General features: G+C 37.9%; 2 protein-coding genes across 11 annotated transcripts in view; both read left to right on the top strand.

The window, feature by feature from the left end:
• The window catches only part of INTS2 (integrator complex subunit 2), a 62,460-nt gene extending 60,007 nt beyond the window's left edge, over nucleotides 1-2,453 (top strand). For all 3 annotated transcript variants that reach the window (XM_024235612.3, XM_024235614.3, XM_024235613.3), the window contains exon 25: nucleotides 105-2,453. In XM_024235612.3, coding sequence (XP_024091380.1) covers nucleotides 105-274 — 170 coding nt within the window. In that variant the 3' untranslated portion in view covers nucleotides 275-2,453. The remainder of the gene's footprint in view (nucleotides 1-104) is intronic.
• A 1,832-nt stretch (nucleotides 2,454-4,285) lies between these two features.
• Nucleotides 4,286-25,215, top strand: part of BRIP1 (BRCA1 interacting helicase 1) — a 182,216-nt gene continuing 161,286 nt past the window's right edge. For 2 of the 8 annotated variants that reach the window (XM_054537009.2, XM_054537008.2), the window contains exons 1-6: nucleotides 4,296-4,543; nucleotides 6,263-6,381; nucleotides 7,925-8,036; nucleotides 10,606-10,779; nucleotides 18,558-18,685; nucleotides 20,601-20,720. In XM_054537009.2, the coding sequence (XP_054392984.2) occupies nucleotides 6,289-6,381; nucleotides 7,925-8,036; nucleotides 10,606-10,779; nucleotides 18,558-18,685; nucleotides 20,601-20,720 (627 nt within the window). In that variant the 5' untranslated portion in view covers nucleotides 4,296-4,543; nucleotides 6,263-6,288. The other 6 variants (XM_024235622.3, XM_024235621.3, XM_024235620.3 and 3 more) reach the window with 6 other exon arrangements.

The following is a 25,215-nucleotide window of genomic DNA, read 5'->3' as shown; positions in this document are numbered from 1 at the left end:
AAGTGGTAACTTATTTTCAAGGGTTATCTTAATATCTCAAACAAAAAGGCCAAATTCCTTTCCAAATTTCTTGGCCTTAATGTTTTTTTTCCCTTATGTTGTAGGTCTTCAACAAATAAAGGAGAAACCAAGTGGATGGTCTCAAATCTGTAAAGATTCATCTTATAAAAATGGGTCCAGGGACACTGGAAGCATGGATCCTGATGTACAGCTCTGTCACTGTATTGAAAGAACAGTAATTGAAATAATAAATATGAGTGTTAGTGGAATTTAAAACAAAATTTAAAACAACAACAAAAAAGAAGCTGTTGCTGCATATACCCAACATGAATCTGCATATTACTAACAACTCTAAACTGAATGGGAACAGTAAAGTATTGTCTTGGAATCACTAAAACAATTCAGTTCAACATGAGTATAGTTTAGAACTTTATGAGAATTATGCTTGCTTGTTTCTGATTGGCACGTCTTTGGATCTGCTTTGCTGGTATGTTTCTATTGTAGCAGCTGAGCTTTTTTTTTTTTCCACTGGGAACACATGTAAGAAACTCATTATTGGAAAGGGAATTTGGCCTTGTATTTAACTTTTGAAGTGAAGACTGCCATGCCTTTAATTTCTTATAAAAATGAGTCTGTGGGTAGCCCTAGTGTTTAACTGTGAGCTTGTAACAGAATGTGACAAAGATGCAAAGATGAGAGAGGAAAAAAGGGTAAAGGGAAAGGAGAATTAAGGAAATAATAGGAGTTAAAAACACAAGTAGGAATCTCAAAGATTTGCAGTGCAAGTAATAATAATGCAAGTTGGAATTCTAGTTCTCAAGAAAGAGTATTGAGAAGACTTTTAAAAAGGCAAGTAGCTTTTGTAAATGATATCTGTGGAATTACAGATGAGGATTTAAAGATTTCACATATTTGCTTCAATTTTTATTAATATATGAAGCCATATGTTTAAAGAGATACTTGAATAATTTGGAATTTTAAGATACTGGTGTAAAAGTGTTTACAGAAACATCTTTGTTCAAAGAAGAACCTGAGAGGAGATCTCATTTAGTTTTATGTTTTAAATTTATTTTTATAATGCTTTATTACCTAATGCTCAGAGGGGGGAAATATGTATCAAATTTAATGAAGGTAGAACAATAAAACCCACTGGATTAAAGAGCTCTTGGTTTGTCATCAGGATTATAATTCATATCTTACTTTGAGATCTTTGAGTAAGAAAATGCAGTGAACCTGAGGAAAAGTTAAAATGTAGAAAATATTGTCTTGCTGAAGGATTTTGCAGTCCTCTGTCAGTAACTTCCATTGATTAGGCAGACATGTTCAGGTAAACCCTAATCATTAAAAAAAAATTATCAATGTAGAAAGTAATTCCCTTTTTTCTCTCTGAGATATACCTCAATCACACACTTCCCCACCCCCGCTTGAAACAGACCTCTTCACTTGTGGTTTTTTTTTTTTTTTTTTCCTGAGGTGGAGTCTCGCCCTGTTGCCCAGGCTGGAGTGCAGTGGGGTGATCTTGGCTCACTGCAACCTCTGCCACCTGGGTTCAAGGGATTCTCGTGCCTCAACCTCCTGAGTAGCTGGGACTGCAGGCACGCGCCACCTGTATTTTTGTATTTTTAGTAGAGACGGGGGTTTGCCATGTTGCCCAGGCTGGTTTTGAACTCCTGGCCTCAGGTGATCTGCCCGCCTTGGCCTCCCAAAGTGCTGGGATTACAGGTGTGAGCCACCGCACCTGGCCAGAACACTTCACTTGTAAAAGAAATTAGGCTAATAAGAAGGTGTAGTTTTTGAGAAATGAAATTTAAACTTTAGCCTTTTCACTAGTAAATAGTCACATCTCATTTTCTTCCTTTGTAAAATGGGGTTACTACTGGCCCTACCTCATCTATGAGAACGAGTTTGTAGCTGTTTCAAATCATGAAGTGCATAGTATCACATGTGATAGAATATTTATAACTTTTTATTAGATGCTTAATGTTCAATTAAGTAATTTTGATGTGAAAAATAAAAGTATATGCTTAAAAATAGCATAAGAATTTTCATATTTTTAAACAAGGCAGTTTTGTAGTCCCTTAAGATTAAATACAACTGCTCCTTTTTTTTTTTTTAACTGAGGCCTTGCGATATTTTGTGTGAATAGATATGCCCTAGGAGTTCAGAAAAAGTTAAAGTATGTTTTCTAACTAAATGCAGTGCACATTCCTGGATCAATATTCAAAGACTGGTCATAACCTGCTGTGTTAAAATAATCACATATGCTCTTTTTCATCAGATTTGTTGATGATGTAAATAAAATGTGTAAATATAATAGTAAATGTTAATATTCATGTATTTTAATTTAAGGTTATAAAATTTGTCACAGTGTGTTTTTTTATTCAAGTGAAAACAGACGTGTGCAGCTATTTTGAATATTGGTTTATAAACATTCATATTCTTTATCAAACGAACCTGTAGTTTTTGTGTTTCATTCCACTAGAGTTAACCTGGAGGGAACGGTTCAAGGGACTGTATTCGAGGTCTGTATGGCTCCAGGGCCTACGTGTATCCCTTTCTGTTATGCCACATACGTTAAATGGCAATGCAAGGTGAGAGCCAGTTGAAACCCTTAGTAACTTAGGAGAGGAAAATGAGAGTAGTTATACTAGAGCAGTTACTCAAAAGAGTTGATTTTTTTTTTTTTGAGACGGAGTCTCGCTCTGCCTCCCAGGCTGGAGTGCAGTGGCGTCATCTCGGCTCACTGCAAGCTCCTCCTCCCGGGTTCCCGCCATTCTCCTGCCTCAGCCTCCCGAGTAGCTGGGACTACAGGCGCCCGCCACCACGCCCGGCTAATTTTTTGTATTTTTAGTAGAGACGGGGTTTCACCGTGTTAGCCAGGGTGGTCTTGGTCTCCTGACCTGGTGATCCGCCTGCCTTGGCCTCCCAAAGTGCTGGGATTACAGGCGTTGAGCCACTGCGCCCGGCCAAGAGTTGATGTTTTAAAAATTATAAAAGAGAAATAACAATTTGAAGGTATTTTTAAGGATTTATTTTTAAACATTATCCTTCCTTTCATTGTCTTAACAGTAAATTACTCCATTTTTGCTCATTCATATATATTTTCACATTACTGAATTCCTAAAACCCAGTTTGGGGTTTGCTTTGCCTTTTTTCACTTAACCTTATATGGGATTTTTTCTTGCAAGTTTAATTTTTATGATTTTATTGGCTTCATAATGTATTGAATTCATCTGTCATAACCACCTCCATATTACTAGACTGGGAAGTTCATAATTTTTTTCAGTATTGCCAATAGGTATTATTGTCAATTGCGGTATCACATTTTCTTTGGTTTAGATTATGTCTTTAGGATAAATATCTGGAGCTCAGATTACTAGGTCAAAGGGTAGAGTTTATTTTTATGACTACAAGTTTTGTCATTTTTGGTAAGATATATCACAATTGACAATGAGGCAAACAAATCAACTAGCCCCCTCCTGCTCCTTCTTCCCAGCAAACTCCTTCCCCAAACTAGTTGTTTGAATTTGAGAAACAGTATCAGGTTTTGCCTTTTGGGGACATTATTATTTGAGCCAAGTTTAGGTTATACAGATTTTTTTAAAAAATAACATGATTTGGCAAGATCATGATGAACCTCCTTTTCTTTGAGTAAATTAAAATACTATTGGCAAATAATAAACTGGTCTTAGGAGGGATAGAAGGCGGATAAGCCTTAATGGATGTAGAAGTGATCTGATACTGGAGGCCCTGAGAGCTTGTCTCTGGCTTATTTTAGTATCCGGGAAAGCCTTGAATATTATGAAAGATAGATTGTAGCCCGATGTCACAGAGCCTTCTTAAGTTTGGCTCAGCAGCCTGGCAATTCCCGCCTCAGTCTTCGCTATCCTGGCTACTGCAAAGCTGGGTAATTTAAATTGAGTGGCACTGATAAATGCTCAAAGAACTTGGCAAAGCTTAAAGATATTTCCTTTTCGCTGGTCTTACGGACGTGAAGAATGAGACTTCCAGTTTCCAAGGAATTTGCTGCATAGACTCTGTCGCCGGTTTCAAAAGTCAAACCCAGACGACTTTCTACTTTAAACAAACACTAGGGATTTGCTGGAGTGGCTACAGCCTTCCGGTGCCGCCGCGTACCTTGAGCCTGTGTTTTTTTGTTCTTTTTTTCCGGAGACTTCCATTGGATGCCGAAGTTCTCGCCCCCTCACCTCGCGCCAGGATTGGTTGATTCCTGGCCTTGGCGGGTGATTGGTCGAGCTTGCTGGGCTATTGGGCGCTGGGAGTCGAGGGGGCGGGAGGCGGGAATTCGTTTCGGGCTGTGTGGTTGAGGGGTCTGGTGAGTGCTGGAGTCGAGGAAAGGTACGGCGGCCCCAAGCCTGCACACCAGGCCGGGGAAGTAGCAGCCCCGCCAGGAAGAGGGAGGAGGAAGGGCTCGTGCCCTTTCTTCTCTTCCAGGGCTCCGCTTTATTTGCTCTCAGAAGTCGGTTTCCTTTTCTTCAGTGAATCGGAGCTCAGAGCGTTGCTTCGGTTACCCTCCAGGCAGGCAAGTCGGAGGGAAGTCCACGGAAAGGGCTTGAGTCCTGCACCGCCTGCGGGCCCATCGGTGGTGACTGGATCACCAGGGCCTCGGGGATCTCAACTAGCTAGGGGAGGAGGGAGATACGGGGCAGAAAACCTGAGGAGGTAGCCTATCCTTACTTCCTTTGAGCGCAGGCCTGTTCTTAGCCCGGGCGCTGCGTTAATTCTTGGCGGGAGGCAGAGGGGTATGTTTATCCTTTATGCAATGTTTGGCGGAAGCTACCCCATTTTGACACTATTGTTGCCACAGCCGGGGTACAGGACGGGCTGATTTCTAGATTATATCTGAGTAACTAGGCCACCGTTGAGTTGTTGATTCATATTAAGAGGTTAGATTCCACCATACCTCATTCTCAGAGCTTTACAGATAGAATCGCAAAATGTTAGAGCTGGAAAATACCCTAGAATAGTGGTTCTTCTTTTGGAACACACAAGCAGTGGTGAATGTTATTATTGGCTTCATAATCTATTGAATTGCTATTTTAACCATCTCTTCGTCCCCAGATTGAATTTACAATTTTTTCCCACGACTGCAAATAATTCCTTATTTAATAACAGTGTATGTAATTTCCCCCGCTATTTTGATTTCCTTGAGATATATTTACGGGAAGAGAAATCTATGGACTTTTTCTTCAGAAAAATGCAATCATGTACAGAAACTTATGCTTGCAATTTCAAGAGGTCATTGTCTCTGAATTACATCTGTGGATCCTAGGTTAAGAAAAGTGGTTTAGAAGAGGTGAGGATTAAAGTGATCCTCATCTGTGTCAGATCCTGGGTTAGGTACGTTCTGCCCTGGCTAATTTTCATAAAAACCCTGTCAGGTAAGTAGTATTATTTCAATTCCATATATGGAGAAACAAGCTCTGAGAAGTTAGGTGATTCACACAGTGGAATTCAAACTTAGGATTGCCTTAGTCCAAAGCCCATCCTGTTTTTATAATACTCTACTGATCTTCAAATAACATTTTTGAGTGCCTACTATGTGCCAAGGCATTCTCTTTCTTACAACAGCCTTTAAATTAAATTAGGGGTTATCACAGGTAAGAATCTTAGACTAGAGAAGTAAAAAGATACGTCAAAGATAACATACCTGAATCAAAGATAACATACCAGGCACTATACCAAAACCTGGTATAGAACCTATGCTTCCTGACTTCTGGTCCACAGCTTTTTTCTTCTAACTGGAGGACTGCAGAAAGAGGTAACACAAAGGGAAAGAACTGGAGAAAGAGTGGTTGGTGCTACAGAGTTGTAGAGAGAGAGGCCTCAGGAACTTATTTGTTTCTGTAGGTTGATTACATCTGATCTAACTGTTACAAGAGCTCATGTTTAATCTGGTATGTACTTTATCATATTTGCACATTATTTCACTTAATCATTACCACAATCCTATGGGGTACATGCAGTCACTGTGGCTTAGAGAAGGTAACTAACTTTCCCGAAGTCACACAACTAATACCTGGCAGAGTGAAGGATACAAATCTAGATTTGTTAGACTCTAAGACATGCTCTTGACCACTGTGATTTATAAGACTAGGAAATTATTTTGTTTCCATTTGTTTTGTTTATACTTTTATTAATTCCAGTTTTTATTTCCAGATTTCTCTCTTAGTTTTGGTTCTCTGGTTTTCTTTGTAAGGCGTGTCTCAATATTTGCCATTTTCATTTCTGTCGTAGTTAGGAATCTGAAATAAACAGGAAAGCACTATGTCTTCAGTGTGGTCTGAATATACAATTGGCGGGGTGAAGATTTACTTTCCTTATAAAGCTTACCCGTCACAGCTTGCTATGATGAATTCTGTAAGTATTTTTCAGCAGTTAAGTTTTTATTATGATATAGATACTTATGACCTATAAAGTACATTGAGTGTGTGACTGCATTCATATTCTCAGTAAATGGAGAATATTTTCTGGGTTTACTTGGAAGAATATCTAACCTCTGGGAAACTACTGATTGCAGCTAAACTGTATATATCTGTGGTTAAGGCAAAGAAGAACATTCTGAAAAATGTTCTCAGCTCATTTGGAATTTCTATACTTTTAATGAAAAACTGCTTTCTACAGAGTATTTACTATCTTTTACACAGAACACTATTTTTCTCACCATTTTTTTGTTTGGATCATATAGAAAATTAATATACAAATTTGAGTAAACCAGCTTTCCAGTTTTGTTACATCTATTTTGCCATATGTACTTCATATCTTATTTACTGGTAACAAGATTATTAGTATCCTGAATTTGTTCTTTTCCTTTCCTAGCCATGTTTTATACTTTTATTACATATATATGTATCCATAAACAATATAGAATATTATTTTACATATTTTAAACTGTGCATTGATGTGATACTGTACCTTATCTTTCATGCAGAACTTGAGTTTTTTAACTTAGCATTATTTTTAATGTATAGCACTGTTGATTCTTAATCCATTTTAATTCTTGTATGAATTCCACTGGATGAATATACCAGAATTTATCTGTCCATTTTCTTATTGGTGGACATTTAGGTTGTTTACATTCTTTTGCAATTACAAACAATGCTGCTGTGAACTTTCTTTTTTCTTTTTTTTTTGAGACGGCATCTCACTCTGTTGCCCAGATTGGAGTGCAGTGGCGCAATCTTCGCTCACTGCAACCCCTGCCTCCCAGGCTGAAGCTATTCTCCTGCCTCAGCCTCCCCAGCAGCTGGGATTACAGGGATGTGCCACCACGCCCCGCTAATTTTTGTATTTTTAGTAGAGACGAGTTTTCACCGTGTTGGTCAGGCTGGTCTCGAACTCCTGACCTCAAATGATCTACCTGCCTTGGCCTCCCAAAGTGCTGGGATTACAAGTGTGAGCCACTGCGCCTGGCTGCTGCTGTGAACTTTCTTATGCATGTTTCCTTGTGTTCATGTGGGAAAGGTTTTTGGTGTACACATAGACCTGGACTTGCTGGAGCTGGGCATCTTCACTTTATAAGAAATTGTTTATTTCTCTACCAAGTAGTTGTAACAATTTGTAGTCTCACTAGCAGTATCCTTCATTAAGTTTTCATCAAAGATATTGATAGGTAGTAATGTATTCTGGTTTTACAGAAATCGTTGATGCTTGCATAATTCTGGCACGGATTGCTCTTTTCATTTCTTCTCTTGTGCTTGATATTTTGGTAAGATAATCTTAGGGAGAGGTGTAAAGGAATACAGTTTGGATTTAACTAAATACGAGTTCCTTCTGCTATTGTTATGTTCCCTGGAGTGCAATCTCACTTCTCCTTGCTGTTCTATTTATACTTCAGATGGAGAGAGACCTTTATAAAGTTAATATGTTTATTAATCTTTTTCATTGGTTTCTGTGTTCATAGATTCTCAGAGGATTAAACAGTAAGCAACATTGTTTGTTGGAGAGTCCCACAGGAAGTGGAAAAAGCTTAGCCTTACTTTGTTCTGCTTTAGCATGGCAGCAATCTCTTAGTGGTAAGTAGTTGCTTGATATCTTCAGGTTGCTTACTGGGATCTGAAAAAATATAATACAGTATTCTTTATCCAGACTGGTTCAGCCATGCTGTCGCTAACTTAAATATTCGTTTAAAGATGTTTCTTTAAAATAAGTTATAAATCTTCCAAAAGAGTTTCAATATAGCAAAATATATTTAATTAATGCTAAAATAGTATTGAACATAATTTAGTCTTTTGATGAGTCAGAAAGTACATAAAGACTTGGCAGCCTGGGCAACATTGTGATACCCCATCTCTACAAAAATTGACAATCAGCCAGGCATGGTGATGTACACTTGTAGTCCCAGCTACTTGGGAGACTGAGGTGGTAGGATCGCTTGAGCCCAGGAGGTCGAGGTTGCAGAGAGCTGTGATTGTGCACTCCAGCCTGGGTGAAAGAAAACAAACAAACAAACAAAGTTTTGGATGCTTAGAGTTATTATAAAAATAATTAGATGATAATTTATATGTAAAAGATGCAAGAGATAGGCTGTCATGATGCTATAACACGTACTAATTGCTTTTTTTGGGGGGGATTCCTTTAATATATTTGCTTACCTGTTCCTTTCTCATAACATTAGCACATGGAATATATAAAAAAGAATACATTCTAGTTGATCTTTCTACTTGTTTAAATGCCAGATAAACAGAAATTTAGTATAATATTGTTTGTATGAATTTATATTACTTCCCACTACTTTTCCTTTTTTTTTTTTTTTTTTTGAGTGGAGTCACCTGGGATGGAGCATAGTGATGTGATCATAGCTCACTGTAACCTCAAAATCCCAGGCTCAAGTGATTCTCCTGCTTCAGCCTCTTAAGTAGTTGGGATTACAGGCATGAGCCACCAGGCCAAACTATTTTTACTTTGTTTGCTAACAAATGCCTATTAATATTTACTTCTATGAAAGACCATATAAACTACATAATGAATCAGAAATATAATATTGGATACATTTTAGTTACATTAGATGGCTTTAACCTAAAGTATTAGGAGAATTTGAGGTTAAACGTGGTATGTGTATGTATGTATGTATGTGTATATAGGTATATATATACATTTTTAAAATGAAATGTTTGTTACTAATAAGAGTATATTAAGGCTGGGCACAGTGGCTCACGCCTGTAATCCCAGCACTTTGGGATGCCAAGGCGGGTGGATCACCTGAGGTTGGAAGTTTGAGACCAGCCGGACCAACGTGGAGAAACCCTGTCTCTACTAAAAATACAAAATTAGCCGGGTGAGGTGGCGTGTGCCTGTAATCCCAGCTACTCGAGAGGCTGAGGCAGGAGAATCACTTGAACCTGGGAGGTGGAGGTTGCAGTGAGCCGAGATCGCGCCATTGCACTTCAGCCTGGGCAACAGGAGCAAAACTCTATCTCAAAAAAAAACAGTAAATATTTCATAAGCTTTTGGTTGTTCATTTTGATTCTCACTGATGTTAATTTTGGGAAAAATGAGTTTATTGGTACTAACTTCAGGTCTTAATGGCAGAAGTCTGGAAAATAGAATTAGAATATTTATATGGTACAAATGGGAAAACAATGTCAATACTGATTATTTTTAAAAATAAATTATTTAGCTTTTTTGGGGGTATATGAATTGTACATTTGTATACAATGTAGGCACACAATGTAAACTTATTACAATTTGGTATTTAGGCACTAAAATTACCTATTTTATTGATTTGAATATTGACCTTAAAATGTATTTTGATGCAAGTATCAGAATTAATACATCAAAAAACATGTTTCTATTTGAAATAGAAGTATAATTTGGGGAATGATTTAACGCTTATGTGTTAGATTATTATTTAATATATTGAACTTTCAAATTCTCCATTTAGGGAAAGAGTAGTAATTAAGGATATACTTTAGGTCCTTGTTTCAATCCATTCTTGAATTTTAGATAAATCTTAATATAAATGAATACTTGAGTAGTTGTACTTTTGTTACATTATTGATCTTAGATTATTAGATTTTTACAGATTACATAAATGGGTGATAATTTCCCTATAAATGTTTTTGTTTTTGTTTTTGAAACAGAGTCTTGCTCTGTCACCTAGGCTGGAGTGCAGTGGCGCGATCTCAGCTCATTGCTACCTCTGCCTGCCGGGTTCAAGCGATTGTCCTGCCTCAGCCTCCTGAGTAGCTGGTATTACAGGCGTGCACCACCACGCCTGGCTAATTTTTGTATTTTTAGTAGAGACAGGGTTTTACCATATTGGCTAGGCTGGTCTCAAACTCCTGACTTCAATTGATGTGCCTGCCTCGGACTCCCAAAGTGCTAGGATAACAGGCGTGAGCCACTGTGTCTGACCAAACGTTTTTGGCTTATTTCTCTCCTGTCCTAATTTGATGCTGCAGATAAAGTGACCAGCTTGTCCAGGTTTGCCAGGTACCTTCCTTGTGTTAGCCCTAAAAATCTTGTATCTTAGGAAACCTCCCAATCCTGGGTGAACTGGGGTGGTTACTTACCCTAGCTGCAGAGAATGATTAATGTTTCTTTAATTAGATATATTATAAATAGAGGTTCTTTCATTTTTAGGAAAGCCAGCAGATGAGGATGTAAGCGAAAAAGCTGAAGTACCATCGTCATGTTGTTGTACATGCCATTCAAAGGATTTTACAAACAATGACATGAACCAAGGAACTTCACGTCATTTCAACTATCCAAGCACACCACCTTCTGAAAGAAATGGCACTTCATCAACTTGTCAAGGTAATTTATATTTTGCCTGGGTCAGTTGGTAATCTGTAATAAGAGTCTTAATTATTACTGTTATAAGCCCTAATTTATATAAGTTTGGTTAGCATGACTGATTATATATCTCTCTTTAGTTTCTCTGGAATGATTTTAAAATAGCACAGAGTGGTCAAAAATCCATAGACGTTTTTAAATTCTTGGTTTGACTTTTGATTTATTGAGACATTTTGTTGGTCTAAATAATTTTTTAATGAAGGCAAGGCAAAATAAATGATTTTCCAAAATTGATGTTATTTGTAGCCAGTATTGTTAATTATATGTTAGAATTCTATAAAACAATGTTTGTATCCTAAGACGAAATCTAATTTGCCTCATTGATTCATTCTTGATAAGTTTGCCTGGCCTTCTGAGGCCAGTATCCTACATGAGAATCAGGTATGTTTATGTGTGATCTTTAAATAATTTTTACTAATTTTAGAGAAATATATTAAGAGTAACGTAAGATTATTAATATATTTAAAAAATATTTCACCTGCTTTTGGCTGTATAGAAAGGATAGACTATTATTTACCTAAGAAACCTAGGGAACATCCTGGACACTTTGCTCTTTCTTATTTCTTCATGTACATCTCCATATCCATTGGTACTTCCATAGTCCAAACTACCATTTCTTGTTTAGAGCATCCAATAAACCTTTTTTCTGCTTTTACTCATGCTATTCCTTTACCAGTCACTGGCAGGGAGACAGAGGTTGCCATGATTGACTTAAGTCAAAACAAACAGTATCCATTTCCTAAAATTGAGGATGGAGTCAGCTTCCTGTAAAGCATGTAAGTATACAGAGGAGGGTAGATGATTGAACTTCTGGTAGGAATGAGGAAAGAGAAGTGGAACAGTTGTTAAATAGGTGACCAATAGTGTTGTCTACATTGTTTTGATTTTGGCCTTTTGGATTTCTTCCTTTTCCTTCAAAGATTTATGCTTTCTCCTTCCTCAGAGCCTTTGCTTCTATTAGTGTCTCTTCTGAGCAAAGTTCCACCTTCAATTTATTATCCTTTTCTTCCTCAGTTTACATGTGACTTCCTTGGGGTATCCATCACTGATTTTTCTGTCAGAGTAGATTTGATTTCGCTATTATAGTCTGTCTTCTCATTGTGTACCTTTCCTTTATAGCACTTGTTACAGTTTGTATTATATGTGTCTGTCTAAATCTTTTATTAATCTCTGCTTCCTTGGCAGACTACTTCATGAGGTTAAGAATATTGTCAATTTGCTTACCATTGTATCCCTAGAACTCTAGCAGGGTGCCTGGCATATGGTAGGTGCTAGATAAATATTTGTTGTTAGGTATGAATGGGATTAATTTTCAGCTAATTATAGGAATTCTGGTGTATAATATTTATATACAACCTTTTAAAAACAGCTTTATTGACGTTTACTTGACATAACAAATTGCATATATTTAAATGATACTTTTTTTTTTTTTTTTTTTTGAGACAGAATCTCCTCTGTTGCCCAGGCTGGAGTGCAGTGGTGTGATCTTGGCTCACTGCAACTTTCACCTCCTGGGTTCGAGCAATTATCCTGCCTCAGCCTCCCAAGTAATTGGGATGACAGGCGCCTGCCACCACACCCAGCTAATTTTTTCTATTTTTAGTAGGGACAGGGTTTTACCATGTTGGCCAGGCTGGTCTCGAACTCCTGACCTCAAGTGACCCACCTGCCTCGGCCTCCCAGAGTGCTGGGATTATAGGCGTGAGCCACCACGCCCAGCCTAAATGGTACACTTTGATACATTTTGACATATTTACCTCCATGAAACTTTCACCAGAATCAAGACAGTGAACATACACACCAACCCCATATTCACTTTATCCAAAGTTTTTTAAACATGCTCACTTTCCCAAAAAGTTTTCTCATGGACTTTTGTTATCCTTCCTTCTCACCCCTCCATGACTCACCTCCCCAACCAACCACGTATCTGATTTTTGTTACTATAGATTAGTTTGCATTTTCTATAGTTTATATAAATGGATTCATACAGGATGTATACTTATTTTGTCTGGCTTCTGTCACTTATGACAATTATTTTGAGATTCTTCCATGTTGTTCATGTTGTTGCATATGTTAATAGTTTGTTTCTTTATTTCTGAGTAATTGTGCATGGATATACCACAAATTGGTTATTGGCTGTTTATGTATATTTGGGTTATTGCTAGTTCTGGGCTATTACAAAGACAGATACTGTGAACATTTGTGTCTACACCTTTGTACGGATGTATGTTTTCATTTCTCTTGGGTGAATACTAGGAGCGGAATGACCAGATTGCTTTGTAGGTGTGTATGTTTTAATTTTTTTTTTTTTGAGACGGAGTCACTCTTGCCCAGGCTGGAGTGCGGTGGCGCGATCTCGGCTCACTGCAACCTCTGCCTCTCGGGTTCAAATGATTCTCCTGCCTCAGCCTCCCAAGTAGCTGGAATTACAGGAATGTGCCACCACACCTGGCTAATTTTTGTATTTTTAGTAGAGATGGGGTTTCACCACGTTGGTCAGGCTGGTCTGTAACTCCTGACCTCAAGTGATCCACCCATCTGTGCCTCACAAAGTGTTGGGATTACAGGCGTGAGCCACCGTGCCCAGCCAACTTTTTAAGAAATTTCCAAACTGTTTCATGAAGTGGTCATACCATTTTACATTCCCATCAGCAGTTATGAGAGTTCCAGTTTCTTCACATCCTTGTGAACCCTTGGTATGGTCAGTCCTTTTAATGTTAGCCATTCTTTTTTCTTTTTTTTTTTCTGGAGATAGGGTTTCACTCTGTTACCCAGGCTGGGTGCAGTACTGTGATCCTGGCTCACTTGGCTCATTGCACCCCCTGCCTCCTGGAGCCAAGTGATCCTCACACTTCAGACTCCCTAGTAGTTGGGACTACTGGCATGCCACCACACCTGGCTAATTTTTGTAGTTTTTGTTGGTTTTACTGTGTTCCCCAGGCTTGTCTTGAACCCCTGGGCTCAAGTGGTCTGCCTTCTTCAGCCTCCCAAAGTATTGTGATTATAGGCATGAGCCACCATACGTGGCCTTAATTTTAGCTACTCTAATAGGCATGTGGCGGTATCTCATTGTGGTTTTAATTTTTATTTCCCATATTTTCATGTTCTTATTAGCTATCCTTGTATCTTGTTTGATGATATGTCTGTTCAAATAATTGCCTATTTTTTATTAGTTTCCTTATTGTTAAATTTTGAGGCTTCTTTAAACATTTTGAATATGAGTCTTTGATCAGATAGAATTTTAGGTTTACATTTAGGTCTAAGATCCATTTTGAGTTAATATGTGTATATGGTGTAAGGTATGGATTCAAGTTCTTTTTTGGCATGTGGATATCCAGTTGTTCAGCACCATATATTGAAAAGGCTATCCTTTATCCACTACATTGCCTTTGTGTCTTTATCAAAAATGAGTTATCCATATGTACACAACTAGATTTTGACATTACTGTGAGTCAGTGTTATTTAGAATAGTCCAAATCGGAAAAATCAAGGTTGTATTCTGATACCCTCTTTATATTTGTAAGTAAATCCTTTAATCTGTAACCTAAATATAGAAAAATGCAAATCCTAAGTATATAGCTTGATGAATTTTCACTGTCATAACTACTACATAGATTTAAAAAAAAAAAAAGACATTACCAACACCCCAGAGGCCCTCCTCATCTTCTTTTTCAGTCACTGTCCCTTCTTTCCATTGGTAATTCTTGTCCTCCTGTGACCATTGATGAGTTTTGCCTTTTTATAGAAAGAGAGTGAAACTCCGTCTCAAAAAAAAAAAAGAAATGGAATTATATATGTAATCTTGTGTCTGTCTTTTGCTTAATATTGTATTTGTGAGATTCATTCATGCTGTTGCATATAGTAGTACTTCTTGTTTCTGTGTATTATTTCCTTGTATGAATATACCACAGTTTATTAATCTGTTCTACAGTTGTTAGGCATTGGGTTGTTTTCAGTATTGTTTAATAGTGCTGTTATGAACATTCTTGTTCAAAGGGTGCAAATAGGTAAGTATTGTCTATAGACACATACCTGGTTATAGTATATACATATGTTCAGCTATAGTAGATACTGACAACATTTTCTAAAGTGGTTGAATCAATTTATGCATCCCTGGTCAGATCCCTCCAACCCCTGCAGCAGTATATGAAAGTTGTTCACCATTTTTGTTAGTACTTGATATTTATAGTTTTAAAAAAAATGTTAGTCATTCTTGTGTATGTGTGGTATTCTCACTGGGTTTTAGTTAGTATTTCTCTGGTGACTTCATATGTTTATTGGTCATTTGGATACCCTCTTTAGTGAATTGCCTAATCAAGTTGTTTGCCATTTTTCTTTTGTTTTTTATTTGAGGTGGGGTCTCACTCTGTTGCTCAGGCTGGAGTGCAGTGGTGCAATCTCAACTCACTGCACCCGCCATCTCCCAGGCTCAAGCAATTCTCCTGCCTCAACCTCCTGAGTAGTTGGGATTGCAGGCACCTGCCACCACACCCGGCTGATTTTTGTATTTTTAGTAGAAATGGGGTTTCGCCATGTTGGCCAGGCTGATCTCGAACTCCTGACCTCAAATGATCACTCGCCTCAGCCTCCCAAAGTGCTTGGATTACAGGTGTGAGCCACTGTGCCCAACCTCCATTTTTCTATTGGGTGTTTCTTAGGTTTCTTGAAGATTTTAAAAAACATAATCGGGAGATATCTTCTTTCTTTTTAACTTTGTGTCTTAAAGATTTTACACCTTTGATGAACTTCCTTCAAACTCCCTTGCTATCAAGACCAGGACGATAAGCCTTTTTGTATGTGATGATAATATGATTTTTATTTTTATGAATTGGGGTTACCCTTATTTGGCACACGGCATTTCAGTTTTCTAAAACTAAATGATCATTTTGGGTGGACATTCCCTACCCTCTTAATAGGCCCATGCCAATTTGCCCCTTATTTATTTGGGATAGAGTTTCTCCACAGTGGCACTATTAACGTTTTGAGTGGGATAACTCTTTGTTGTAGGAGCTCTACCTTGTGAGATGTTTAGCAATACCCCCGGCCTTTATGCACTGGATGCTAGTAGTATTTCCACCTCTGCTCTTTTTGTGACAACCAAAAATGTCTCCAGACATTGCCCATTATGCCTGGGATGAGAAGTGGTGGTGTTAAAATTGGCCCGGTTGAGAATCACTGATCTAGGTTTATTTTATGGTTATTTTACTGGTTGCCTGGACATGCAGAGCTCAAAATTACCTGTCTTATCTAAAATATATATGGAAATGCAAAGGACTAAGGATAGCCAGGATGCTTTTGAAGAAGCAGGTCAAGGTGAGAGATTTGATCCACCAAATATACTGATTTATTGTATGTAAATATAGAGTAATTAAGACAGACTGAGGTTAGCACAGTGATAGACTCATATAAAAGTATAGAGAACCCTAATTTGGTCCCACATGTATCCAGAAACTTGATATTTTTATAGAAGTGCCCCTACAGCTTGTAGGGGAAAGGAAGAACTTGGGTGGTGCTAGGCCTATTAGATGTCCATATGGAAAAAATTGAAATTGGAGCCCTACTTTATACCATATATAAAAACTGATTCAAGGTAGATTAAAGACCTACTTCTGAAAGGCAAAACTATTAGGATTTTTAGAGTATAGTGGTTTTCAAACTGTGTTTCTAAGAACCTTATAAAGAAAGAAACATGACTCATAAGGAAAGGGGGAAAGTGGATCAGGGAAGTTCTGGGTCTTTCATCCCTATTTTGGAAATTTTAAGCAACATTTCTTTTTTTTTTCTTTTTTTGAGATGGAGTCTCGTTCTGTCACTTAGGCTGGAGTGCAGTGGCGCGATCTTGGCTCACTACAACCTCTGCCTCCCGGGTTCAAGTGATTCTCCTGCCTCAGCCTCCCAAGTAGCTGGGATTACAGGCATGCACCACCATGCCCAGCTAATTTTTGTATTTTTAGTAGAGATGGGCTTTCGTCACGTTGGCCAGGCTGGTCTCAAACTCCTGGCCTCAGGTGATCCACCTGCCTTGGCCTCCCAAAGTGCTGGGATTACAGGTGTGAGCCACTGTGCCCAGCTGCAACATTTCTTTAAAAAGAAAATAGTCCTACACTTTAGAAAAAACTTGAAAATCAGTGCTATGTGGCATAGGTTCATTTCTGAGTTTATGTAATCTTAAGCTTTCTTTTTTTTTTTGGAGACAGAGTCTTGTTCTGTTGCCCAGGCTGGAGTGCATGGCGCGGATCTCAGCTCACTGCAACCTCTGCCTCCCAGGTTCAAGAGATTCTAATGCCTCAACCTCCCGAGTAGCTGGGATTATAGGCCTGCACCACCATGCACAGCTAATTTTCGTATTTTTAATAGAGATGGGATTTTGCCATGTTGCCCAGGCAGGTCTTGAACTCCTGGGCTCAAGTGATCCACTCGCCTCGGCCTTCCAAAGTGCTGGGATTAAAGGCGTGAGCCACTGGGGCCGGCCTCAAATTTGTGTTTTGAAAACAGTATTGGACCTGCTCATGTAGGTTTTTCTCTGCTGTAAATCCTTTAGGGCCAAGGATTCTCTTTTTCACTGTTTTTCCATGGTGTTTGGCCGTGGGATAGACTCAATGTAATAAATGATTGTTGGCTGGGTGCGGTGGCTCATGCCTGTAATCCCAGCACTTTGGGAGGCTAGGCGGGTGGATCACCTGAGGTCAGGAGTTCGAGACCAGCCTGACCAACATGGAGAAACCGTGTCTCTACTAAAAATACAAAATTAGCCAGGCGTGGTGGCACATGCCTGTAATCCCAGCTACTCAGGAGGCTGAGGCAGGAGAATCGCTTGAACCTGGGAGATGGAGGTTGTGGTGAGGTGAGATCACACCATTGCCCTTCAGCCTGGGCAACAAGAGGAAAACTCCATCTCAAAAAAAAAAGATTGTTAAATTAATTCAAGCCATGGGAGTGGAGAGAATGCTTAGAGAGAAGCAAAGAGGAAGGAGGGTACCTTTAAGAATATTTATATTTAGGAAAAGGGAGAAACCAATGTATGAGAATAGTTAAGAGCAGTGTTATAGACATTAAGGAAGAAGAAAATGTGTTTGCTATGTTCCAAGAAGACAGTGTTGGCTGTATGCCTAAGAGGTTACATGTATGGACGTTGGAGTCACACAGCAGGATTCAGTCACATCCAAGCTCTACCATTTAATAACTATATGATACTGGGCAAGCTACTGGACTTTTAAAAACCTAGTGTTCACATTTGTAAGATTGGGATAATTAATGTTATTTGGTGATTAAGAGGTCCTTGATGACCTTGAGAAGGAGCTTTCAGGATTATGGGATTAAAAGATTATATGAGCTTGATTCTATAATCAATGGTTTTGCTCTACAGAACGTGGAGAAACTTAGTAGGAAAGAAACGTTGATACTGTAAAGAAAGATTTTTACAGACATGAAATATATTTTCTTCAGAGATCCTTGCAGTTATACATTTTAAATCATGTTATTGGGAGTAGTCTACAAGTACATAAAGCGATTTAAAAAATCCAATTGGACTTTTCCTATTGAAAGCATGTTTCTCAAAATCTTTGGTAAAGTAAACTGAATGGTAGAGAAGTGCTTTTTAAACATGTTTAAGTTTCATGTTTTAGATTATGGTATGAAATTTCTAGAAATAAGCCTTACATCCTGGTTCCAGTTTTCTTCTAGAAAAATTGCCTGTGTGTAAGTTATTTATGCTATTTTTTTTTTATTACTTATATAAGACTCCCCTGAAAAAACCACTCTGGCTGCAAAGTTATCTGCTAAGAAACAGGCATCTGTATACAGAAATGAAAATGATGATTTTCAAGTAGAGAAGAAAAGAATTCGACCCTTAGAAACTACACAGCAGGTAAACAGAGTTTATTGGCAGTAAATAACCCAGTTAGTTACAGCTGAACATGGTAGTCAAGTATCAAGTTTTTAATGCACTTGTAGAGATTAGTTGGGTCATGTGACAGCCATAAATTAAATAGTAATTTGTTGTAATTTCATTTTGTAGAGTTACTTGTTACAAAGGAGTTTGTTATTATAGCAGATTATTCACAGTAACATGTCATTCAAGTGAAACTGCATGGTGTTTCTTATATATGAGGAATATGATAGTAAAATATTTACTTAAGGCATATCTTAGTGATATACTACTTTGTACTTTTTAACTCCTCCATTGTTTCTATCTTAAAATAGCATTTTCTTTTGGCTAAAATACCTTTGATATGATTATTCATGTTATGGATATTTTGGAATTTATAGTTTTAATGTAATGACAAGATGTATTCTTACTGAGTTTTTAAGATTGATACATGATAAAATAGGTATATTTATTTCTAAAAATTACTAAAAGGCTTGAATTACCAGATATTTTAAATGAAATTTGGATGCATGTGAACACAATGTTTTCTCAAAATTCATGGCAGTGAGATAGGAAGGCTGGGATTTTAATAGATTTAGTTACAAATAAAAAAGATAATTATTAGGCTGAATACAGTGGCTCACGACTGTAATCCCAGCACTCTGGGAGGCTGAGGTGGGAGGATCTCTTGGGTCCAGCAGTTTGAGACCAGCTGGGTGACATAGCAAGGCTCGTGTCTCCACAAAAAAGTAAAAAAAAGAGCCGAGTGTGGTGGCATGAGCCCTACAGGCTCATCAGACATGTAGCCCTTATAGACTACTTTCCAGCTACTTGGGAGGCTGAGGTAGGAGGATTGCTCAAGCCTAGGAATTCAAGGCTGTGGTGAGCTAAGATCATGCAATTATGCTTCAACCTTGGTGACAGAGCAAGACCCTGTCTCTAAAAAATAAATAAATAAAAACATAAAATAAAAAATTATTAATTAGGATGTTATTTGTAGGCAAGTAACTGGGTACTTTTAATTGAGTATACTCAAGGTTCTTGCATTCTTATGTAGTTTAACTGTTCCACTCACAATCTTTATAAATTTCTATAATTCAGCCTTGTTTTTAGAAATAGAATGAACTAGTTTATTTTTATCAAAGTACCAATGACAAATGAGGTGTGAACCTATAGAGATTTCCCCCTGACAAAATGTGTACGTAGAGTTGCATGTCATCAGGTAGGGCTCAACATAAAACATTTATTCCCTCACTTCACTGGTTCTCATTTCATTTTTCGCGGGAATGAGATTATCAGTAGAAATGCTTTTCTCCCCAATTATATAGTGAATAGATCTTTCACAAATAGGAAAAGCATGGATGCAGTTTGGAAAGAAAACTTAGTGGTATTTATAAAAGAAATTTAATCAAAGACAACTTGGTTTATCAAATATCTAGTAAGTAACAGTGATAATAGTAATCGAGTAATTTATTCCATCCTGTAGGAAATCATGACTGTTTACATTAAAAGTTTTATTCTAAGTTCTTTTCAGTGTAGAATTGTGCTTAAGTTTTGACTTGCTTTTATTTTCCAATTAGATATATGATTGGACTTTCCAATATGAGTATATTTGATGTCCATATGATGGGACTATTTTATGAGAAGTTCATTTTACAGTACTCTAATTTTGTTACATCACTAATTAAAGATAGTTTGGCTAAGATTCATGAGTCATTACTATGTTCTGTTTCCTTTAAGTATTGTAATGAGGTGCTTATTTGCATTTTTAAAATTTGTTTCATTACTGCCTGTTAGAAATAGTCTTTTTTTGGATGCAGGAAAAAAATACATAGAGCTGTTTTGGCCTTTGAGAACAACTAGCCAGTTAAACTTCTAGTTCACCTCAAACTTCATTTTGGTTCTGTGTTTACAGATTAGAAAACGTCATTGCTTTGGAACAGAAGTACACAATTTGGATGCAAAAGTTGATTCAGGAAAGACTGTAAAACTCAACTCTCCGCTGGGAAAGATAAACTCCTTTTTGCCACAGAAAGTATGTATTAATGCCATTGTTCAGTTTTAAAGAAGGAAAATACGGAATTTTCTAAACCAATTTTTGACAAAAGAGGAAGAATAGTATAATACAAAGACAGTAGAAACCAACTCAGAAGTCCTCAATGCTGTCACATCTCTGTTACTAATGTGTGAGATGGCAAAGTCTATTCTCTCTATGCCTCGTTTCCTTATAAAATAAGAGAATTGGAGAGAGAGATCTGCAAGTCATTTTTTCTGTTCTGTATTTTAATGTTTGTAAATTCTCCAACTCCTTAAAGTTCTTTCAGGATCCTTAGGGCAACAGTTCTCAAGGAGTAGTCCAAGGAGTTCTAGATATTGAGATTTTTTTGGGGGTGGTCTGTGAGGTGAAAATTATTTTTGTAATAATATTAAGATGTTGTAGGCCAGGCGTGGTGGCTCACGCCTGTAATCCCAGCACTTTGGGAGGCCAAGGCGGGTGGATCACTTGAGTTCACGAGTTTGAGACCAGCTTGGGCAACAAGGCGAAACCCTGATTCTACAAAAAATACAAAAATTAGCCAGGTGTTGTGGTGCACACTTGTAGTCCCAGCTACTCGGGAGGCTGAGGTGGGAGGATGGCTTAAGCCCAGGAGGCAAAGGTTGCACTGAGCTAAGATTGCACCACTACACTCCAGCCTGGATGACAGAGTGAGACCCCATCTCAAAAAAAAAAAAAAGGAAAAAATATGTTATTGCCTTTTGGATTGTCTTGACATTTGTACTGGTAGTACAAAAGCAAGAATGGGTAAAACTGTTGGTGCCTTAGCAGAAATCAAGGTATTGGCTCCAACCTCTCTCTCTCCCTCTCTCTCTCTCTCTCTCTCTCTCTCTATAAAATTATATAATTTTTAATTATTTATTTATTTATTTATTTATTTATTTTTTTGAGACGGAGTATCGCTCTGTCACCCAGGCTGGAAGTGCGGTGGCGTGATCTCCGCCCACTGCAAGCTCCGCCTCCCGGGTTCATGCCATTCTCCTGCCTCAACCTCCCGAGTAGTTAGGACTACAGGCGCCTGCCACCACGCCTGGCTAATTTTTTGTATTTTTGGTAGAGACGGGGTTTCACCATGTTAGCCAGGATGGTCTCGATCTTCTGACCTCGTGATCTGCCCACCTTGGCCTCAACCCAACCTATATTAATAATAGTTTTCTTCAGCATTATTAGATCACAGTTTTGAAAAAAACCAGTTTCATTTAAGAATGTCTTTGATGAAGCAGTAAAAATTACTAACTGTATTTAATCTCAGCTCTTTAGGTTTTTAACATCCTGTGTGAAGAAATGAATAGAACTCATAAAACACTTTTGCATACAGAAGCAGGTTGGATGTCCTGGGGAGAAGTGCCTGTAGGATAGTTTGAATTGTGAGCTGACTAGCCACTTTTTGTCATGGAACATCATTTTTGCTTGAAAAAGAGTGAATGATGTACTAACCGTGGTAATTCTTTATGATAAAATGAGCCAGATAAAATTTGAGCTTTCAAGTGAAAATCAGAATTTTAAAAAATTTGTATATACTCTGAGCTTGGCAGCTTTGTGATAACTACAGACTTTTCTGATGAAATTGGTGATATTACAGAATATGACTTTTTGTATTTATATAATGAAATGTGTCAACATTTGTAAGATCTGTAAAACTCAGTGAACTTAAACTCAGCGAACTAAATATTATTTAAATGACCAGTGCATGATATTGCAAAATGATGCCTAGAAAAGGTCCATCCTAAGTGCAAGATAGACTGATGGACCTTTTTTCTGCCCTGTCCCCCCATTCCCAGGCAACCACAGATTTGTTTTCAGTTACTGTACATTTAATTTGCATTTTGTTGGTGATCTTCACTGAAGCTTTATATTAATAGTTGGAGAAATTATCTAGAAGCTTCTTCTGTTAAATTGCAATAATCATCAACATCATTATAATGTAAGCTATATGTTGGGCTCTGCCACAGTGTTTTCTCATTCATTTTCTTTCCTGTCCTTCATGGGCTTACTATTATCTGAAATTACTTGATTCCTTGTTTATTATTTGTCTGGCCCATTATGATGTAATGTCAGTCTTTTTCATGTGTGTCCCTCATGCCTAGAACAGCATATGGTGCATATTAGTTGTCTAATAAATATTTGTCGAATGTTACTGAGTTCTTACAATGATTATGAAGCAGGTATATTGGTATTCCCATTGTACAGATGAGGAAACTCTGAGAAGGAAGAAACTGGCCTAAGATCACAAAGCCAGTAAATAGTAGAGCTAAATCCTGCCTAGGCATTCTCATGTTCTGGCAAATGCCCTAATCACTTTATTTTATATTCTCTGTAAAATGCCTCTCTGCAGTTCTGGAGCCACCTAAATAGGGTTCTAACACCAAGATAAGGAAAGAAATATGTAGAAGCTCACGGATAAACAAATCAAGTATAGAGTCAGCCGTGATTAAGATTTTTTTTTTCTTGGAAATTGTTTTTGTTTGCTTTATTTGTGGACACAGGGTCTCAATGTGTTGCCCATGCTGTAATGCAGTGGTGTGATCATAGCCCACTGTAACCTCAAAATCCCAGGCTCAAGTGATCCTCCAACCCCAGCCTCCTGAGTAGCAAGGACTACAGATGTGCAACACCATGCCCAGCTAATTTTTTATTTTTATTTTTTGTAGAGATGAGGTCTCACTGTGTTGCCCAGGTTGGTCTCAAACTCATGGCCTCCAGTGATCCTCTTGCCTGGGCCTCCCAGAGTTTTGGGATTATAGGCATGAATCACTGCACCTGGCTTGTTTTGTTTTTATTGGTTAAGAGAATGGACTTTGGACACATACTGCCTGATTTTAATTTTTAAATAAAGATTGGGCCAGGCATCATGGCGCATGCCTATAATCTCAGCACTTTGGGAGGCCAAGGTGAGAGGATTGCTTGAGGTCAGGAGTTGAAGACCAACCTGGGCAACATAACGAGACCCTGTCTTTACAAAGAATAGAAAAAAAAATAGCTGTGTGTGGTGGTGTGTACTTGTAGTCCTAGCTACTCAGGAGGCTGAGGCAGGGGGATCCCTTGAGCCAGAAGATTGAGGCTGTATTGAACTATGATTGAACCACTGTACTCCAGTCTGGGTGACAAAACGAGACCCTGTCTCTAAAAAAAAATTAAAAATAAATACATAAAATACAAATTGTATATATTTTAGGTGTAAAACATAATGTTTTAATATATGTATACACAGTGAAATTATTACTACAGCCAAGCTGTGATTGTCTGTTTGAATTGCTATAAAGGAATACCAGAGGCTGGGCAATTTATAAAGAAAAGAGTTTTATTTTCGCTCACAGTTCTGTAGGCTGTGCAGGAAGCATGGTGTCAGCATCTGCTTCTGGTGAGGGCCTCAAGAAGCTTACAAGCATGCCAGAAGACAAAGAGAGAGCAAACTTGTCACATGGAAAGAGAGGACAGAGGAGCGAGCAGAGGAGGTTCCACACTCTTTTAAATAACCAGATCTCATGTGACCTCAGAGCAAGAACTCAACTCATTACTGTGAGGAGGGCACCAGCCATTGATGACCCAAGCACTTTACACTAGGCCCCACCTCCAACTTCGGGGATCACATTTCAGCATGAGATTTGGAGGGGACACACTTCTAAATCATATCACAAGCTAATTAACATATTCATCTCCTTACATTTGTGTGTGTGTGTATGTGTGTGTTGAGAACACCTGAAATTTTTAAAGCCAATATTGAAATATCCAGCCTAGAATATAGTATTATTAACTGTTGTCATGATGCTGTTCATTAGCTCTCTAGACTTGATTCATCCTATGTAAATTCAACTTTTTACTCTTTGATCAACATCTCAAATCCCCTACCTCCCTGCCCTGGTAACCATTGTTCTGATTTCTGTTTCTATGTATTTGACTTTTTTAGATTCCACGTGTAAGTGAGATCATGTAGTATTTTTCCTTCTACATCTGACATGTTTCACTTTGCATAATGTCCTCCCTCCAGGTTCATTCATGTTGTCACAAATAGCAGGATCTTTTTTAGGGCTAATATTCCATTGACATACACATACACACCACAATTTCTTTATTCATCCATTGACAGACACTTAGATTATTTTCATATCTTGAGACTGCTTGGATTTTAGTCATAGCTCTACTCTTTATTAACTGTATAACCTTGATTTTTTAAACTCTTGGTATTATGTTTAGCTGTTTGTTAAATGGGGTTAGTGATAGTACCTATCTCATGGGGCTGTTAGGAGGATTAAACAAGTTAATACCTAGACAGTGCTGACAGTATCTGGCATACCTGAGAGTTTAAGTACTAAGTGGTAGTAGAAGTGGCAGCAGCAGTAGTAGTAGTAACAGCAGCAGATGGATACACATTTGTAGTTCTTACCTTTAGCTGCTGCTGATGAAAGATTCTATATAATACCGACTAATAATATTACATATTTGTAGTTCTTATCTTTATTTTTTGTTTATTTTT

Source organism: Pongo abelii, chromosome 19, assembly GCF_028885655.2.
Source record: "Pongo abelii isolate AG06213 chromosome 19, NHGRI_mPonAbe1-v2.0_pri, whole genome shotgun sequence".
NCBI lineage: Eukaryota > Metazoa > Chordata > Mammalia > Primates > Hominidae > Pongo > Pongo abelii.
Note: the sequence above shows the minus strand (reverse complement) of the source record. Positions and strands in the feature narration are given on the sequence as shown.